Source organism: Notolepis coatsorum (assembly GCF_963971535.1).
Source record: "Notolepis coatsorum genome assembly, chromosome: 9".
NCBI classification, from domain to species: Eukaryota; Metazoa; Chordata; class Actinopteri; order Aulopiformes; family Paralepididae; genus Notolepis; species Notolepis coatsorum.
Window position 1 is genome coordinate 35,684,403 of NC_140173.1, and position 14,717 is coordinate 35,699,119.

A 14,717-nucleotide genomic window follows, 5' to 3' on the forward strand; every position below is an offset into this window, starting at 1 on the left:
TGGCCTATATGCTTGAGTAATGTAAATACCTTTCTTTTGTTATTTCTGTTTTATTAAGCTATGTTATTGTACACCAGTTGCATGTTGTACCAGTTTTTGTTTAGTTTTTCCAATTAGCTGTGACGTTACAGGTAGTAAATAAAAGAGCGGATGCCCTTCACATCTGAGTTTTTGTCTTGACAACGCAGATCTTTATACACCTGCCTATCTACTGTACTATGACAATATGACATTACCATATGAACTATTTGGGGTCAGTAGAGCTATTGTGAATACATAATGTCTGTGCTGTCCAAATGTAATCATTTCAGTGTCCTCTAAAACTTTCTAATTGACTGAAAATGCACCAAAATTGCACAAAAATTTGTTGAAATTTTGTAAATTTTTGTAAATATTGCAATTTCATAACTATTGAGTATCACCAATGGATTCAGCATCCCGAATAACCCCCAAAAACACTCCAACATTGTTGAAATTGATCAAGTACTTTCCGAGATTTGTCCATTTAGGCGATTATGCAAATGTATGCTAATTATGCAAATAAAAAAAATTGCCCAACATGTTAAACTTAGCATCCGGCAGTTTCTAAGTGCTGGTGACCCATACTATCCATATCTATCATAAAAGTTTGGTGGTTCCAAAATTTCCGGGTTCATCGTGTTGGCAAATAGACTATAACCTTTTTCCCAACAACGGTGATGTTGTCATACTTGGCATTCAGAATACACCTGCTGAACCCCTAGCGTTGTCGATTCGGTTCCAATGTATTGTCATCTTACAGCACAAGTACAGTACAACCAGAATACATTTGGCATACAACCAGAGTGCAAATGTAACAAGTCAAGTTGTTTTATTTAGCTATTACATTACAGTGAAATGCTTGGTTCTTTCACTGCCCAACTCAGTCCAACCTAGACCAGCCCAACCCAGTCCAACCTAGTCCAGCCCAGCCCAGCATCTTTCACTGCCTAGTTCAGCCCAACCCAGTCCAGAATAGTTCCCTCTTTCATGTTAATATGTGATATCCTAATATTTTGAAGAGTAGAGACAGTGTGATTAATACATGTTGTATGCTAATATTGTGAAGAGTAGAGACTGTTATTAATGTTTTATGCTAATAAATATTTTAAAGAGTAGAGACACGGTGTGATTTTTACTATGATTGAAAATCAATTTAGACGAAGACATACAAAGAAGTAATTATCACAATTAGCGTTTTTTTTTGGCTGGTAAAAAATCAGTTTGTCTGGTAAAAAAAATCAGATACTCGCCAGTTGGCTGGTAAGCCAAAAAGTTAGTTGTTATTGTCATGTCCGTTACAGCCAACACAACGACATACGCTACTGTATCAACGTTATGATTAACAAAGCAAGGCATTCGTTTTGTTGCATTAACGTTATATTACTATTGCTATTGATAAATCTAGGTGTTCTAAAATCTATTGCTATTGGTAAGACTAGAATAAGTTATTACATTAACTTAATGTTACTGTCTCGGGAAAGTCTCGCATAGCGCAATGGCGGACTTTCCGGAAGTAAAAAAGCAAATGAAAGCTTCCGATTGGTCATTTCCTTGCTTTCCCTTGAAACCAGTCACGTCACTCTACTGTGATTGGACCGTTGGCTTGAGTGCAATGTGGGACTTGTAGTTTTTGAACGATTAGCAGCGGAGAGAAAAAAGCACGACTGAGGTTGTAATCTTCACTCGCACACTGTGCAAGTAATTGATTTTTCCGGTTCGCACGCACATATTTCTAGGGGCAAATGTGAGTAATATGGTCGCACTGTAGAGCCCTGCATATATCCAATCCAATCCAACTATTTGTATAGCACATTTAAAAACAACATGGTTGACCAAAGTGCTTCACAGTAAAAACCATAATATAGTAAAAAAACACAAACACAATACAAAGTACCCAGAACTACAAATACAATTACAGCAGCAGACATTTTCTTTTAAAAGCTAGGGAAAACAAATGTGTTAAGTTATGTATGGAACTACAATAGAACAGTACAATATATATATATTTTTTTGAACAAATGTTTTTTATTTTCCCTTTTTTTAACATGAAACAAGACAAACTATACAGTAACAGTAATAATCAATGATAAATCACAGGACAATAACAGCAATTATAATAACAATAATGACAGTCCAGTAATTAAATCAGAATGAAAGTAGATTAAAAGACATAAAAATAATAAATACAATACATACAATACATGGGCTCTAGCTCGCTCCCCCCCCCCCCCCCCCCCTCCCCCTCAGGACCCCCACTTGGACTATACATCCACTACTTCATTCAGCATCAGAAAATTCCAAATTTATATGCGTTCCTTTATCTTATCCACCACAGCTATCCATACTGCTATGCTGGCTTCATTAACACCTAAAATTCGTGCAGTGGATATCTCTAGATAAATCACATTTTATCCGGTTGAATCCAGCGTGACGCTATCAACTTTCTATCAAAACAAACCAATGGTATCCAGCTGCAGAACGGCAGACCAGCCAAACTCTCGGACACAAATTAAATTTTTTATTTATTTATTTTTTAATCCCAATTTCTCACATTACATTCACCCTGAATGTTGATGTTATCCAGGTGAAATGTTTACTTCATTCAAGCGAGGCATTGCAATCATTGACATAAATCATTTGATGTATAATTAAATCAAAGGAAATGCGTTTGGGTCTGAGTGTGGCTGGTCTGCCGTTCTGCAGCTGGATACTATTGGTTTGTTTTGGCAAAATTCTTCTGCTCTGTGTGACAATAAATAAATGAATGATATGCAATTTAAAACCAACTAAGGCCTCAGTATGAGTTTAAGACGTGAACATGGTCATGTTTGTTGAATTAAAAAAATAAAGTAAAAATTATATTTTAATTTTTATTTTTTTTATCGGATCGGGAAAGATCAGTATCTGTAGATACTCAAAATCACATGATCGGGATCGGATCGGGAGCAAAAAAACGTGATCGGGACATCCCTAGCTGGGAGTGTTGTTCTGTATAAGTGAGTGGAGGCTGGGGCCTGGGAGTGTTGTTCTGGGAAGGAGGCCTCAGTCAGGCTGCCGGGTGATGATGTCCCAGAGGTCTGTGTGTCGTCTTCAGAGCCCGGAGACGCTGTGGGAAGCTTCTCTCTCCTCCCACGGGACCAGCTCCAAGGACAGACAAATAAACATTGATGTTCCCTCATTCTGCAGCAGCTTGAAGCACAGGGTTTGGTGGCTCCAGAACATAGACTCACCCTAGCGTCAGCATCTGCTCCCAGCAGCCTTCTGGTGTAAGGTGGTTGTTAAAGGACCACACCAGTCTTTCTGGTGTAAAATACCACACCAGTCCTTCTGGTATAAAATAATACCATACCAGTCCTTCTGGTATAAAATAATACCATACCAGTCCTTCTGGTATAAAATACCATACTAGTCTTTCTGGTATAAAATACCATACTATTCTTTCTGGTATAAAATACCATACCAGTCTTGCTGGTGTAAAATATGATGGCAGTCTTTCTAGTGAAAAAGACCATACCAGTCTTTCTGGTGTAACAGCAAAAATGCAGCACCCCGTTCATGCTTCGGTATGAAGTACGCCTGTAACTACAAGTGTGTTTACATTTACATTTACATTTAGCTGACGCTTTTATCCAAAGCGACTTACAAGTTCTGTACGACAAGTCATCAGGAAGGGCACAACTCTATCGGCTGAGTAACAATGTTCATCAAAGTGTTGAGTGCTACAGTGTAGGTTAGTTTATTAGGACAAGTGCATGACAGTAAGGTTAGTTAGGGTTAGATATATTTTTTTGTAATTTCTTTTACATTTTATTTTATTTTATTCAGATAATGGTTGAAGTGCGTCTTTAGTCGCCCGCGAAAGATTGGACGGGATACGGCTGTCCTAACTGGGGTGGGTAGTTCATTCCACCATTGTGGGGCAAGGACTCAGAATAGGCGACTTCTCTTTGATGACCCTCCCGGAGCTTGGATAGGAGTAGGTCGGAGGCGGCCAGAAGATTCAGAGCGTAGGGGTCTTGAGGGTGTGTAGACCATTGACCGTTGGTGTTGAAATATATGAATATATAGTGCAATACCCTGCAAGATATCCGTGTGACCCATGTGACTAGTGTGACCTGACTAACTGCTTCCTGTTTCTCAACATGGATGAAGACAGTAGGACTTGAACAGGAGTTTTTATAATTGTTGAAAAAGAAAACTTCCACTAATATTTCCAACAAATACTAATAGTCTCTGTAGGGCTGGCTGGTCCTCCACTGAAGAAATTCTACTGGACGTTCGTTGACTAATTGATAGGGGTGGGGAAACATCGATACAGCAATATATTGTGATATTTCAATTAGGGCTGTCTTAAATACTTCGAAGCTTCGAAGCTTCGTTCGATGGGCATGGGATTCGAATATGAAAATAAATTTTGAATATAAAAAAGAATTTGCAAGATGGCGATTTAACACGATGCTGCTTAATAACAAGGCATTCATTACACAAATCAAAGAAGCTCTTACGGTTTTCCTACGGATGAATGCGAATTCGGTGCAGGACCCCAGAATATTATGGATGTCGGCAAAGGGAATGATCAAGGATTTCACTGATGGCTTTTCCTCCCAAATACGCAAGAATCGACTCTCAAAACTGGCTGAACTGGAAACATTTTACTCAACGTTATTTAATTCTTTACAATACAACAACTTGGTTCAACTGGAAAATCAAGTCAATATACTAAAAAAAGAGATTAACGCCATATACAGACAACAATCTGAAATGCAAATACGTAGCACAAGACAACGGCAGTACTCCCAAGGTTCCAAACCAAGTCACCTATTAGCTATGCGATTAAGAGTCAACGCAAAATTTGCAGATATAACTACCATTAGAGCACAACAAGGACTTGTTACAGAACCCAAAGAAATAAACACGACATTCAAAGAATTCTACTCCAACTTATACAAATCAGAAACGACCTTCGATCAAAACAAAATGGACACATATCTTAATCAAATGAACCTCCCTAAACTTTCAGAGGATGACGCTAAATAGTTAGAAACACCGATCACACTAGATGAACTTAGGGAGGCCATATCTGAAATGCAAAGTGGTAGGGCTCCTGGAAGAGACGGTATCCCACCAGAAATGTACCTCTCTTGTTGGGACATAATTGGACCCTTATTACTAAATATGTTTTTATACTCGGTCAAGGAGGGGAACTTCCATAAGTGACAATATTGCACTCATAACAGTCCTCCTTAAAAAAGACAAAGACCCCACCGAGTGCGGTAGTTATAGACCTTTAAGCCTCCTCGGAACCGATATCAAACTGTACTCTAAGGTATTAGCCATCAGACTACAAAAGCATATGACGTCTTTAATTCATCCGGACCAAACTGGCTTCATAAGAGGCTGCTTGATCACTGATAACATAAGACGATTACTACACGTACTAGATGCTAACAAGGAAGACAACACACCTAAGGCGATGCTGTCCCTGGATGCAATGAAAGCTTTTGACAGGTTGGAATGGTCGTATCTATGGGCAGTATTAGAAAGGATGGGGTTAGGAAAAGGATTCATTGATATGATTAAAGTATTATACAAAGACCCATCGGCCATGATTACAACAGGTACAATCACCTCCGAAATCTTTCCACTATCACGTTCTTCCAGACAGGGTTGCCCTCTTAGTCCCGGACTATTCTATCTATCATTAGAGCCTTTAGCACAATATATAAGACAATCCCAATCCATAGAACCAATCGTAATCAAGGGCACACAACACACAATTAGTTTATATGCGGACGACGTAATACTGTTCATGCAAAACCCCAACACCGCATTGCCTCATCTTCTCAAGTTGATTGAGGACTTTGGAGATTTATCGGGATTTAGGATAAATTGGCCGAAGTCGGCCTTCCTCCCACTTAACGCCCCTGCAAAAAGAAATATAACCCTCCCAGAAGAGATACCGATGGTAAAACACTTTAGATGTTTGGGAGTTGAAATATTCCCTACCATAAGCCAAACGGTGAAGCACAATTACATAAAAATCCAAAACAAAATCAAATACGACCTTGTCAGGTGGTCAAAACTTAAAAACTCAGTACAGGCACGGATATCAATAGTTAAGATGGACGTCCTACCTAGAATCAACTTCTTCAGCTCAATGCTACCGTTACCCCCTCCAAAGGGTTACTGGAAAGAATTACACTCCTCCACATACAAATTTATTTGGAATAAAAAGATCCACCGCACAGAGAAACAAAGCAGACGGTGGTATGGCATTTCCAGATTTCCACCACTATTTTAAGGCGTACACTTTAAGACTACTGACAACATGGTTTGATCCCCAAGCATCAGTATCCTGGAAAAAATTTAGAAGAAAATATAGTAGCTCCACATAGGCTGAAGGACATGGTATACACCAAATTATCAATTAAGCAATGCGAACGGAAATTTGGCCCCATAATCACTCATGATTCAAGATTCAAGATTCAAGAGTTTTAATTGTCACGGCATACAGGTATACAATGAAATGCGGCTGGTCTTGCCCGCGACGATGTGCAATACAGTGGTACAACATATAGTAGAATCCAATAAAAATACAGTGGTACAACATATTAATAGAATCCAATAAAACAGTGCAATAAACAGGTACATGGTGTGCCATCTCGGTATCTGTACATTAGTATTTACAGAGCATATAGGACAAGCTAGTTAGCTTTAGTAGTGCAATCATGCGATCCGGATATGGCGTGAAACACAAAAAAAATACTCTATCCCACATAAATGGCATAATCATACTCCCTTATTCAATAACAATGCACCCTTGATTGGAAAACAACCTATAAGATTCCCTAGATGGGAAAAGCAAGGCATACACACATTAGGAGACGTTTTCAACAAACAGGGTTTTTGTAGTTTCGATGAAATACGCAAAAAAATGTATCTCACCAAGTCCACATATTATTTTTACGCACAGTTATTGGCATGTTTGAAGGCTCAGGGTGTTCCATTAAGGATACCAATTGTACACCACAGATACCACAAATTCTTCTATGAAAGAGAGACATCGAGAGGTTTTGTTTCAGATTTGTATCATCAATTACTAACAGCCTCGTATGAAACCCTCCATCTAGACTCAGTCTGGAGGAGGGATATACCAGACCTGGAGATAGACTTTGACTGGCAAGAAGCCTGGGCAAATGTACGACTTGCATCAAGGAACCCGGACCATCAACAAATCAATCTTAACTATATTCACAGGACATACTTAACTCCTATAAGACTGAACAAAATGGGTCTTAAACAAGACTCCAAATGCTCCTTATGTACAAATGGGGACAAAGGGACATTTATGCACATGTACTGGGACTGCCCACCAGTTAAGATATTTTGGAAAGAAGTGACCCAGCAATTATCAAATCTCTTAACTCTGGATATACCTGTACACCCCTCTATTACTGCTGAATGATGTCTTTGAGTATGCAGTACCTCCACAGCGAAAGAGATTGGTTTTATCCGGTATCACAGTGGCTAAAAAGCTGATAGCATCACGATGGTTTCAACTGGAAAAAATGTGCCGGAAGGTCTGGATTCTTACATATCTCGATGTGATTTATCAAGAAATATCTACAGCAAGAATTTTGGTTCTCAATGAATCCAAAATGGCAATGTGGTTAGAAGTGGTGGAGAGAATAAAAGCTAGCATATAATGGTAGTGTCTGGTTAGGAACAAGTTATAATGGTTGGATTATCCAATGGGGGGTCCGGGAGGGGGGGGTACAAGCTGGAACATATGTGTGTTTGTATATCTTATCGTGTGTTGTCATGTTTGTTTATGTGTCTGTTTAAAAAATAATAAAAACATAAAATACAAAAAAAAAAAATTTGCTAAATCAAGCAATGCTGTTTGTTATTTAAGATGAGGTCGGACTCGGCACTGACAGATTTGTGTTCATTGTGCTGCTTTTATAAAGCCTCAAATGACGGCATACAATATTCCATGAAAGCAAAGTGTTTCGTTTGTTTAAAGATTTAAAAAGGTTTAAACTTTACAGCACTGACAAAGTTGAACAAAGTGCTGTACAAGTCCCACAACATACATTTTCTTCTTTTTTTTTAATTATAATTTTTATTTTTATTTTCTATCTCGAAGCTTCGAATTAAAATCGAATCTCGGCCCTGAAGCTTCGAATTCCAAAAAAAGTATTCGAAGGTCTCCCCTAATTTCAATATGGTGACTCAAGTATTGTGATAATATGGTATCGTGGGGCCTCTGGTGATTCCCACCCCTACTATTTGATTTAATCTACGAATCTGTAAAATTATTTCCCCCACATGCAGTCATGCAGAAGGAAGGATTTCTTTAAATGTAGTGCTCATCATTTTCAGCCCTAAAGAAAACACGAACACCAGTGCCTTTCGGATGCACTGCAAATCGTGTCGGATAAGCTTCTTAAAATGGCTGGAATATCCATTTAAATAATTGAAGGTTTGGATTTCTGGATTTCTGTCCCATCAGTGGAGGCATGTTGTCTTGCTGTGACCCAGGAATGAACAGAGAATAGAGCCTCGTCAATATACCCCCCCTTCCCCACTAATGGAACTGGTGTCGTGGAGTCACTTCGCTGTGAGCGTTTCCACGGTTAGCTTGCGGCTAACGTTATAACCGAACAATACACATGCCCCGAACCCTGGAGGTCATACCGAACGGTGTACGGTTCGAATGCGAACCGTTCCACCCCTAATTGTGACCCATATTATATTGTGACCCATATTATATTATATTATATATTGTCTCTTCTCTACAGGGATGTGGTCCCACGCCATGACCGTACAAGACTACCAGGACCTCATAGACAGAGGGTGGAGGAGGTAAGAAACTGGTCCCCACCTCTAAGCTGCTTCCCACCTCTAAGCTGCTTCCCACCTCTAAGCTGCTTCCCACCTCTAAGCTGCTTCCCACCTCTAAGCTGCTTCCCACCTCTAAGCTGCTTCCCACCTCTAAGCTTCTTCCCACCTCTCTAAACTGCTTCCCACCTCTAAGCTCTTCCCACCTCTAAACTGCTTCCCACCTCTAAGCCCTTCTCACCTCTAAGCTCTTCCCACCTCTAAACTGGTCCCCACTTCTAAGCTGCTTCCCACCTCTAAGCTGTTTCCCACCTTTAAGATGTTCCTCGTCTCTAAGCTGTTTCCCACCTTTAAGATGTTCCTCGTCTCTAAGCTGTTTCCCACCTTTAAGATGTTCCTCATCTTTAAGCTGTTTCCCACCTTTAAGATGTTCCTCGTCTCTAAGCTGTTTCCCACCTTTAAGATGTTCCTCGTCTTTAAGCTGTTTCCCACATTTAAGATTTTCCTCGTCTCTAAGCTGTTTCCCACCTTTAAGATGTTCCCCGTCTCTAAGCTGTTTCCCACATTTAAGATGTTCCTTGTCTCTAAGCTGTTTCCCACCTTTAAGATGTTCCTCGTCTCTAAGCTGTTTCCCACCTTTAAGATGTTCCTCGTCTCTAAGCTGTTTCCCACCTTTAAGTTGTTCCTCGTCTCTAAGCTGTTTCCCACCTTTAAGATGTTCCCCGTCTCTAAGCTGTTTCCCACCTTTAAGATGTTCCTCGTCTCTAAGCTGTTTCCCACCTTTAAGATGTTCCTCGTCTCTAAGCTGTTTCCCACCTTTAAGATGTTCCTCGTCTCTAAGCTGTTTCCCACCTCTAAGATGTTCCTCGTCTCTAAGCTGTTTCCCACCTTTAAGATGTTCCTCGTCTCTAAGCTGTTTCCCATAGCTTTTGGAACACTGAACCGAGTTGAATTACTTCTGTAAATCAATCACCAAATTACAATTAATTTTCTTCATTTCAGCTAGTAAGATAGATATTTCAGATAGTAATATCACAATAGATAACTAAGTATTTTAATTTTGATTAACCAAGACAGCAGGGTACAAAATAGTTACACGCCCAGCGCCACTGGCTTGTAGATTTAATGTTTGGCCGTCATAAATTAAGGTCTGGGCGCCATCTGGCGGCCAACAAAATCCACTGCATGGGTCGGCATTAATATGATGCGGGAGTGGTGAGTTGAAACTAAAGTGAAACTGTGTGTGTGTGTGTGTCTTTAAATGTAAATGAGATGCGCTCTGCTCACGAGGTCAAGGTGAGTTGAACGTGTGTGTGTGTGTGTGACTTTAAATGTAAATGAGATGCGCTCTGCTCACGATGTCAAGTTTGTAACATGAGACGCACATGAGGTCTTACATCACCCTTTAGCCTACAAGAAAACGCTGCAATCGCGTTTTTGATTGTGCTCTGATATTTTACTATTTTGCATTTGACCAAATATGTGGAGGCATATTCCCTGCAACAGGTTCAAAGATAACTTCACATTTATTGGCAATTAGTTTCCTTATATCGCTTCCTCCAGGGTTCCTTCCAACTTGTGTTGACAATATGCAACCCTGGGCTGCTCAGCTACGGGGAATCAGCGCTCTCTCTCTGGACTAGAAAGGTGCACTCAGTAGAGCACAGATGTCCGCCAGGGCGGCAGCCACACATAATAATAATAATAATAATAATAGATTGGATTTGTAATGCACTTTTTGTTCACTGGGATCCCAAAGTGCTACACTACATGGTTAAAACAGTTAAAAAAAATAGAAATAAAATTATTATTAGTAAAACAAATAAAATAAAATACAGAATAAAAATAAGATAAAAATAGAACATAGTTAATTAAAAACATAGTATAAACAGACAATTTAAAAACAAAAGCACAATCAAATTAAAATAAAAAGCTAACAGTCAAAGGCCTTTTTGAACAGGTAGGTTTTCAGGCCTGCCTTCTCTCTATCTCTCTATCTATCTATCTCTATCTCTATCTCTATCTCTATCTCTATCTCTCTCTCTCTCTCTCTCTCTCTCTCTCTCTCTCTCTTGCGATATATTTTAATAATCGATATCGAATATCGAAATAAAAAAGATCGAAAAATCTTTTTTTTTTTCTTTTTTTTTTTTTATATTTCTTTTTTTGTGTGGCCTGCAACAGGGCAGTTTTAAAACCAGAGACAGTGGACAGACTTGTCTTTCTTGCCTGCAACTTAAAGTAATGGCTTTGCTTGTCCAAATGACAATACTGACCAAATTGAGATTTATTTTTCTCTTGTCCATTTATTTCCAAGTTTCTTTAATAGTTGTCATACAGAAGTACAGAATACTTTTATACAAAATGCTTCTTACTGTTACTGTTACGCTTTTGTTTGCTTTCTAATTTAAAATACAGTTTGAAACCGTCTGTACACAGTAGGCTATGTGTGCTAGCAGAACTAGACTAGAGCCATATGAAATCCGTTTTATTTTTTTCCAAATTCCGTTTTTTCCGTTTTAATATTTCAGAATTCTGTATTTTGCTTTGTACGCTCATTTTACCATCAGAAATAGTGTCTAATAAGTGGGAATGAATAAATGTCCACAATTTAATAAGATATAACAGTCCATTTAATAGGGCTGTCTTAAATACTTCGAAGCTTCGTTCGATGGGCATGGGATTCGAATATGAAAATAAAATTTGATTAGTAAAAAATATAAAAATATAAATGATTTTTAGCAAAATCAACTTTGCCTCTCTTTGTTAATTACAACAACAATGCTGTTTGTTATTTAAGATGAGGTCGGACTTGGCACTGACAGATTTGTGTTCATTGTGCTGCTTTTATAAAGCCTCAAATGACGGCTTACAATATTTCATGAAAGCAAAGTGTTTTGTTTGTCTAAGATTTAAAAAGGTTTAAACTTTACAGCACTGACAAAGTTGAACAAAGTGCTGTACAAGTCCCACAACATAAAAAAAAAAAAATATATATATATATCTATATATATTTTTTTTTATTTTTTTTTAATTTACAGTTGATTCCATTTTTATTGCTCGATTCCGTGATCGCGGATTTCATATGGCTCTAAACTAGACTCCAGTCACGAGTCACGGTGCACATGTGCGGTGGTTTGTCCACCAAAAAAGCGCCAAAAGATCAAAAATAAACTAGCAGAGCCAGAACTGTTCAACTCCCCTGGAGCCACAGCCAGCAGAGAAGCCAGTTTTTACTTTCGCTTTTAAACCAGCTGCAGCCTGAGAACTGGAGTGTGAGGGGATGTAACACTAAAGATGGCGGCAATGACAAAGAATTGCTGCAAAATAAACATACATCTGTTATAAAAAAATAAAATAAAAAAAATATTAATACTTATAACAATTCGATAATTATCGATATCGAGAAATATGATAACATTATCATATCGTTATCGCGATATGATTTTTTTCCATATCGCCCAGCCCTAAGATTCTTCAGGCAACGATTCAATGCATCATGAAATCTCTTCATTTGACCACGATTAGATTAGATGAATTCTCGATAAATTTTCGATCAGTTAATTCCCCAAAAAAATTTGAATACACAAATGTGGCTGGGGGAACTGATTCACTCAGCATGAATGGACTATAGGTCAATAAAAACAATACACACAAAAAAAACATTACAAATGAAAATTTTTATCAGATTTTTTTATTTAGATTAATTTAGCTTATAATTGATTCTAACATATTCAAATCGATGCATCGAATCGAACACATTAGAATCGATGCATTTAGATTAATCGATGCATCGTTACACCCATAATTGCCGCCAATACACAAATAAATTATTATGTATGTATGTATGTGTAATATAAGGGTATTATGAGTTATGACCTACTTGCGGTAGTAGGTGGTAGTGATGTGTGGATGTACCAATACCAGGCTAAAACAGTACTTCCCCAGTATTAAGATCCCACATGGAACATGTTAGAAGCTACCGGTAGTTTAATACATTGTCTGCGTTTTTCACACATTGGTGAGAGAAACGTGGATAATATCTATTCTAAATCATCCTTTTGTCCCCTGACTCCAACTTAATGGTGCAAGTGTATATATATGTTCAATAATAGATCAGAGTGATGACTTGTATCAGATGATGGTTAACCTAAATGTTTGGCTTCTGAAATGTAACCTAACCAGTAGTATTGGACTAGTGCATCTCTACTAAACTCTGTTGATCTTTTTTCTCTACAGAAGTGGGAAGTATGTCTACAAGCCCATACTGAACAAGACCTGCTGTCCTCAGTACACCATCAGGTAAGGACTGGTACTTTAACCTCAGTACACCATCATTGAAGGACTGGTACTTTAACCTCAGTACACCATCAGGTAAGGACTGGTACTTTAACCTCAGTACACCATCATTGAAGGACTGGTACTTTAACCTCAGTACACCATCAGGTAAGGACTGATACTTTAACCTCAGTACACCATCAGGTAAGGACTGGTACTTTAACTTCAGTACACCATCCAGTGTTTCCCCTAGGATTTTTTTCAGGGGGGGTGGTAGGTCCCCAAAACGACTAGTGTTTTCGCGGGGTGTGCGTGACACGGATACGTGGTGTCAACAGTGTCGTCATAGACGCACGCAGTAAGGCGGTTGTTAGTATCGGTGCATTTCTCTACACTGAGCTGAAATGAAACTATTGCACATAAATTAGGTAAATAAATATTAACAAGGTGATTGATTGAATGAACATTTTATTAACAGATTGCAGAATGGGTACAATACAGTACGGCTCAATACACTTAATTGTTAAGGGGATGCAGACCAGAGAAAGACTTTCGTCTTTTTTACATCAGGGTCCCCCATTTTCAATTCATAATGAATTGTAAGTAAGGGTGCAATCCATTCTTTGGATCTAGCCCTGAGACTTGTTACACGCGATGCTAGTCAGTTTCGGAATGGATTTGGTAGCTTTTTTCTGTGTCTCCATAGACCGTGCTTCACCACTTTTTTTTTTCTTTTTTTTTATTATCTTTTCCCCCCTCCTTTTTCAGATTTTTTTCTCCCATCCCACTGTTAGTCGTTATGCCAATTCCCAACCCCTTTCCTGGTTGTTGCGCACTTTCCCCTACTGTTGGTCCGGGAGGCCGGAGACTGTCACATGTTTTCCTCCGACACATGTGCAGCCAGCCTGGCCGTGCAGATTCTCACTGGGAGAGTGTAACGTGTAGGAGGCCACACTACCTCTCTCCAGATCCTCCTCGCTGAGCAGGCGCCCCGACCGAACTGTAGGGGTCGCTGTCCACAACGCTCAGGACCCACCCGCCAGCTTTCCCCACCCCCTAATACTGCAAATTGTATTAGTGTGAACGGCCAGCCAAGCTGGTGACAACGCCGGGAGCTGGATTCGAACACGCGAACCCAGCGTCTCCAGCGTTGGTGACAAACGCAATCTCCGCTACGCCACCTGACCGCCCCCACCACCGTTTTAATGTCTTAGTGAAGATTGATTTATATGAAAACCGATTTATGTATAATTTAGCTAGCTCGCCAACGTTACTGTGATTAAAGCAAACTTTAATAATAAAAAAAGAATAATAATAATTTTTTATTTTTATTTTTATTTTTTTATAGAAAACAATTTTATAATTTTTTTTGGAGGGGTGGGGCGTCCCGTTGGCGGGGCGGGCCGCCCTGCCAAGGCAATGTTAGGGGAAACACTGCCATCAGGTGAGGACTGGTACTTTAACCTTAGTACACCATCAGGCCGTGTGGTGTAAATTACTGATGGCAGAGGAGTGCTTGCCAGTCAGAAAAGGTAATAGAGTGTATCTTTGACCTAAACGGATCTCGATTATGT

The 14,717-nt window shown here is 39.1% G+C and overlaps 1 protein-coding gene across 2 annotated transcripts in view; it reads left to right on the forward strand.

Moving 5' to 3' along the window:
- The window catches only part of ate1 (arginyltransferase 1), a 291,958-nt gene that overhangs the window by 23,981 nt on the left and 253,260 nt on the right, over positions 1 to 14,717 (forward strand). For both annotated transcript variants that reach the window (XM_084321688.1, XM_084321689.1), the window contains exons 2-3: positions 8,826 to 8,889; positions 13,105 to 13,167. In XM_084321688.1, the coding sequence (XP_084177814.1) occupies positions 8,826 to 8,889; positions 13,105 to 13,167 (127 nt within the window). The remainder of the gene's footprint in view (positions 1 to 8,825; positions 8,890 to 13,104; positions 13,168 to 14,717) is intronic.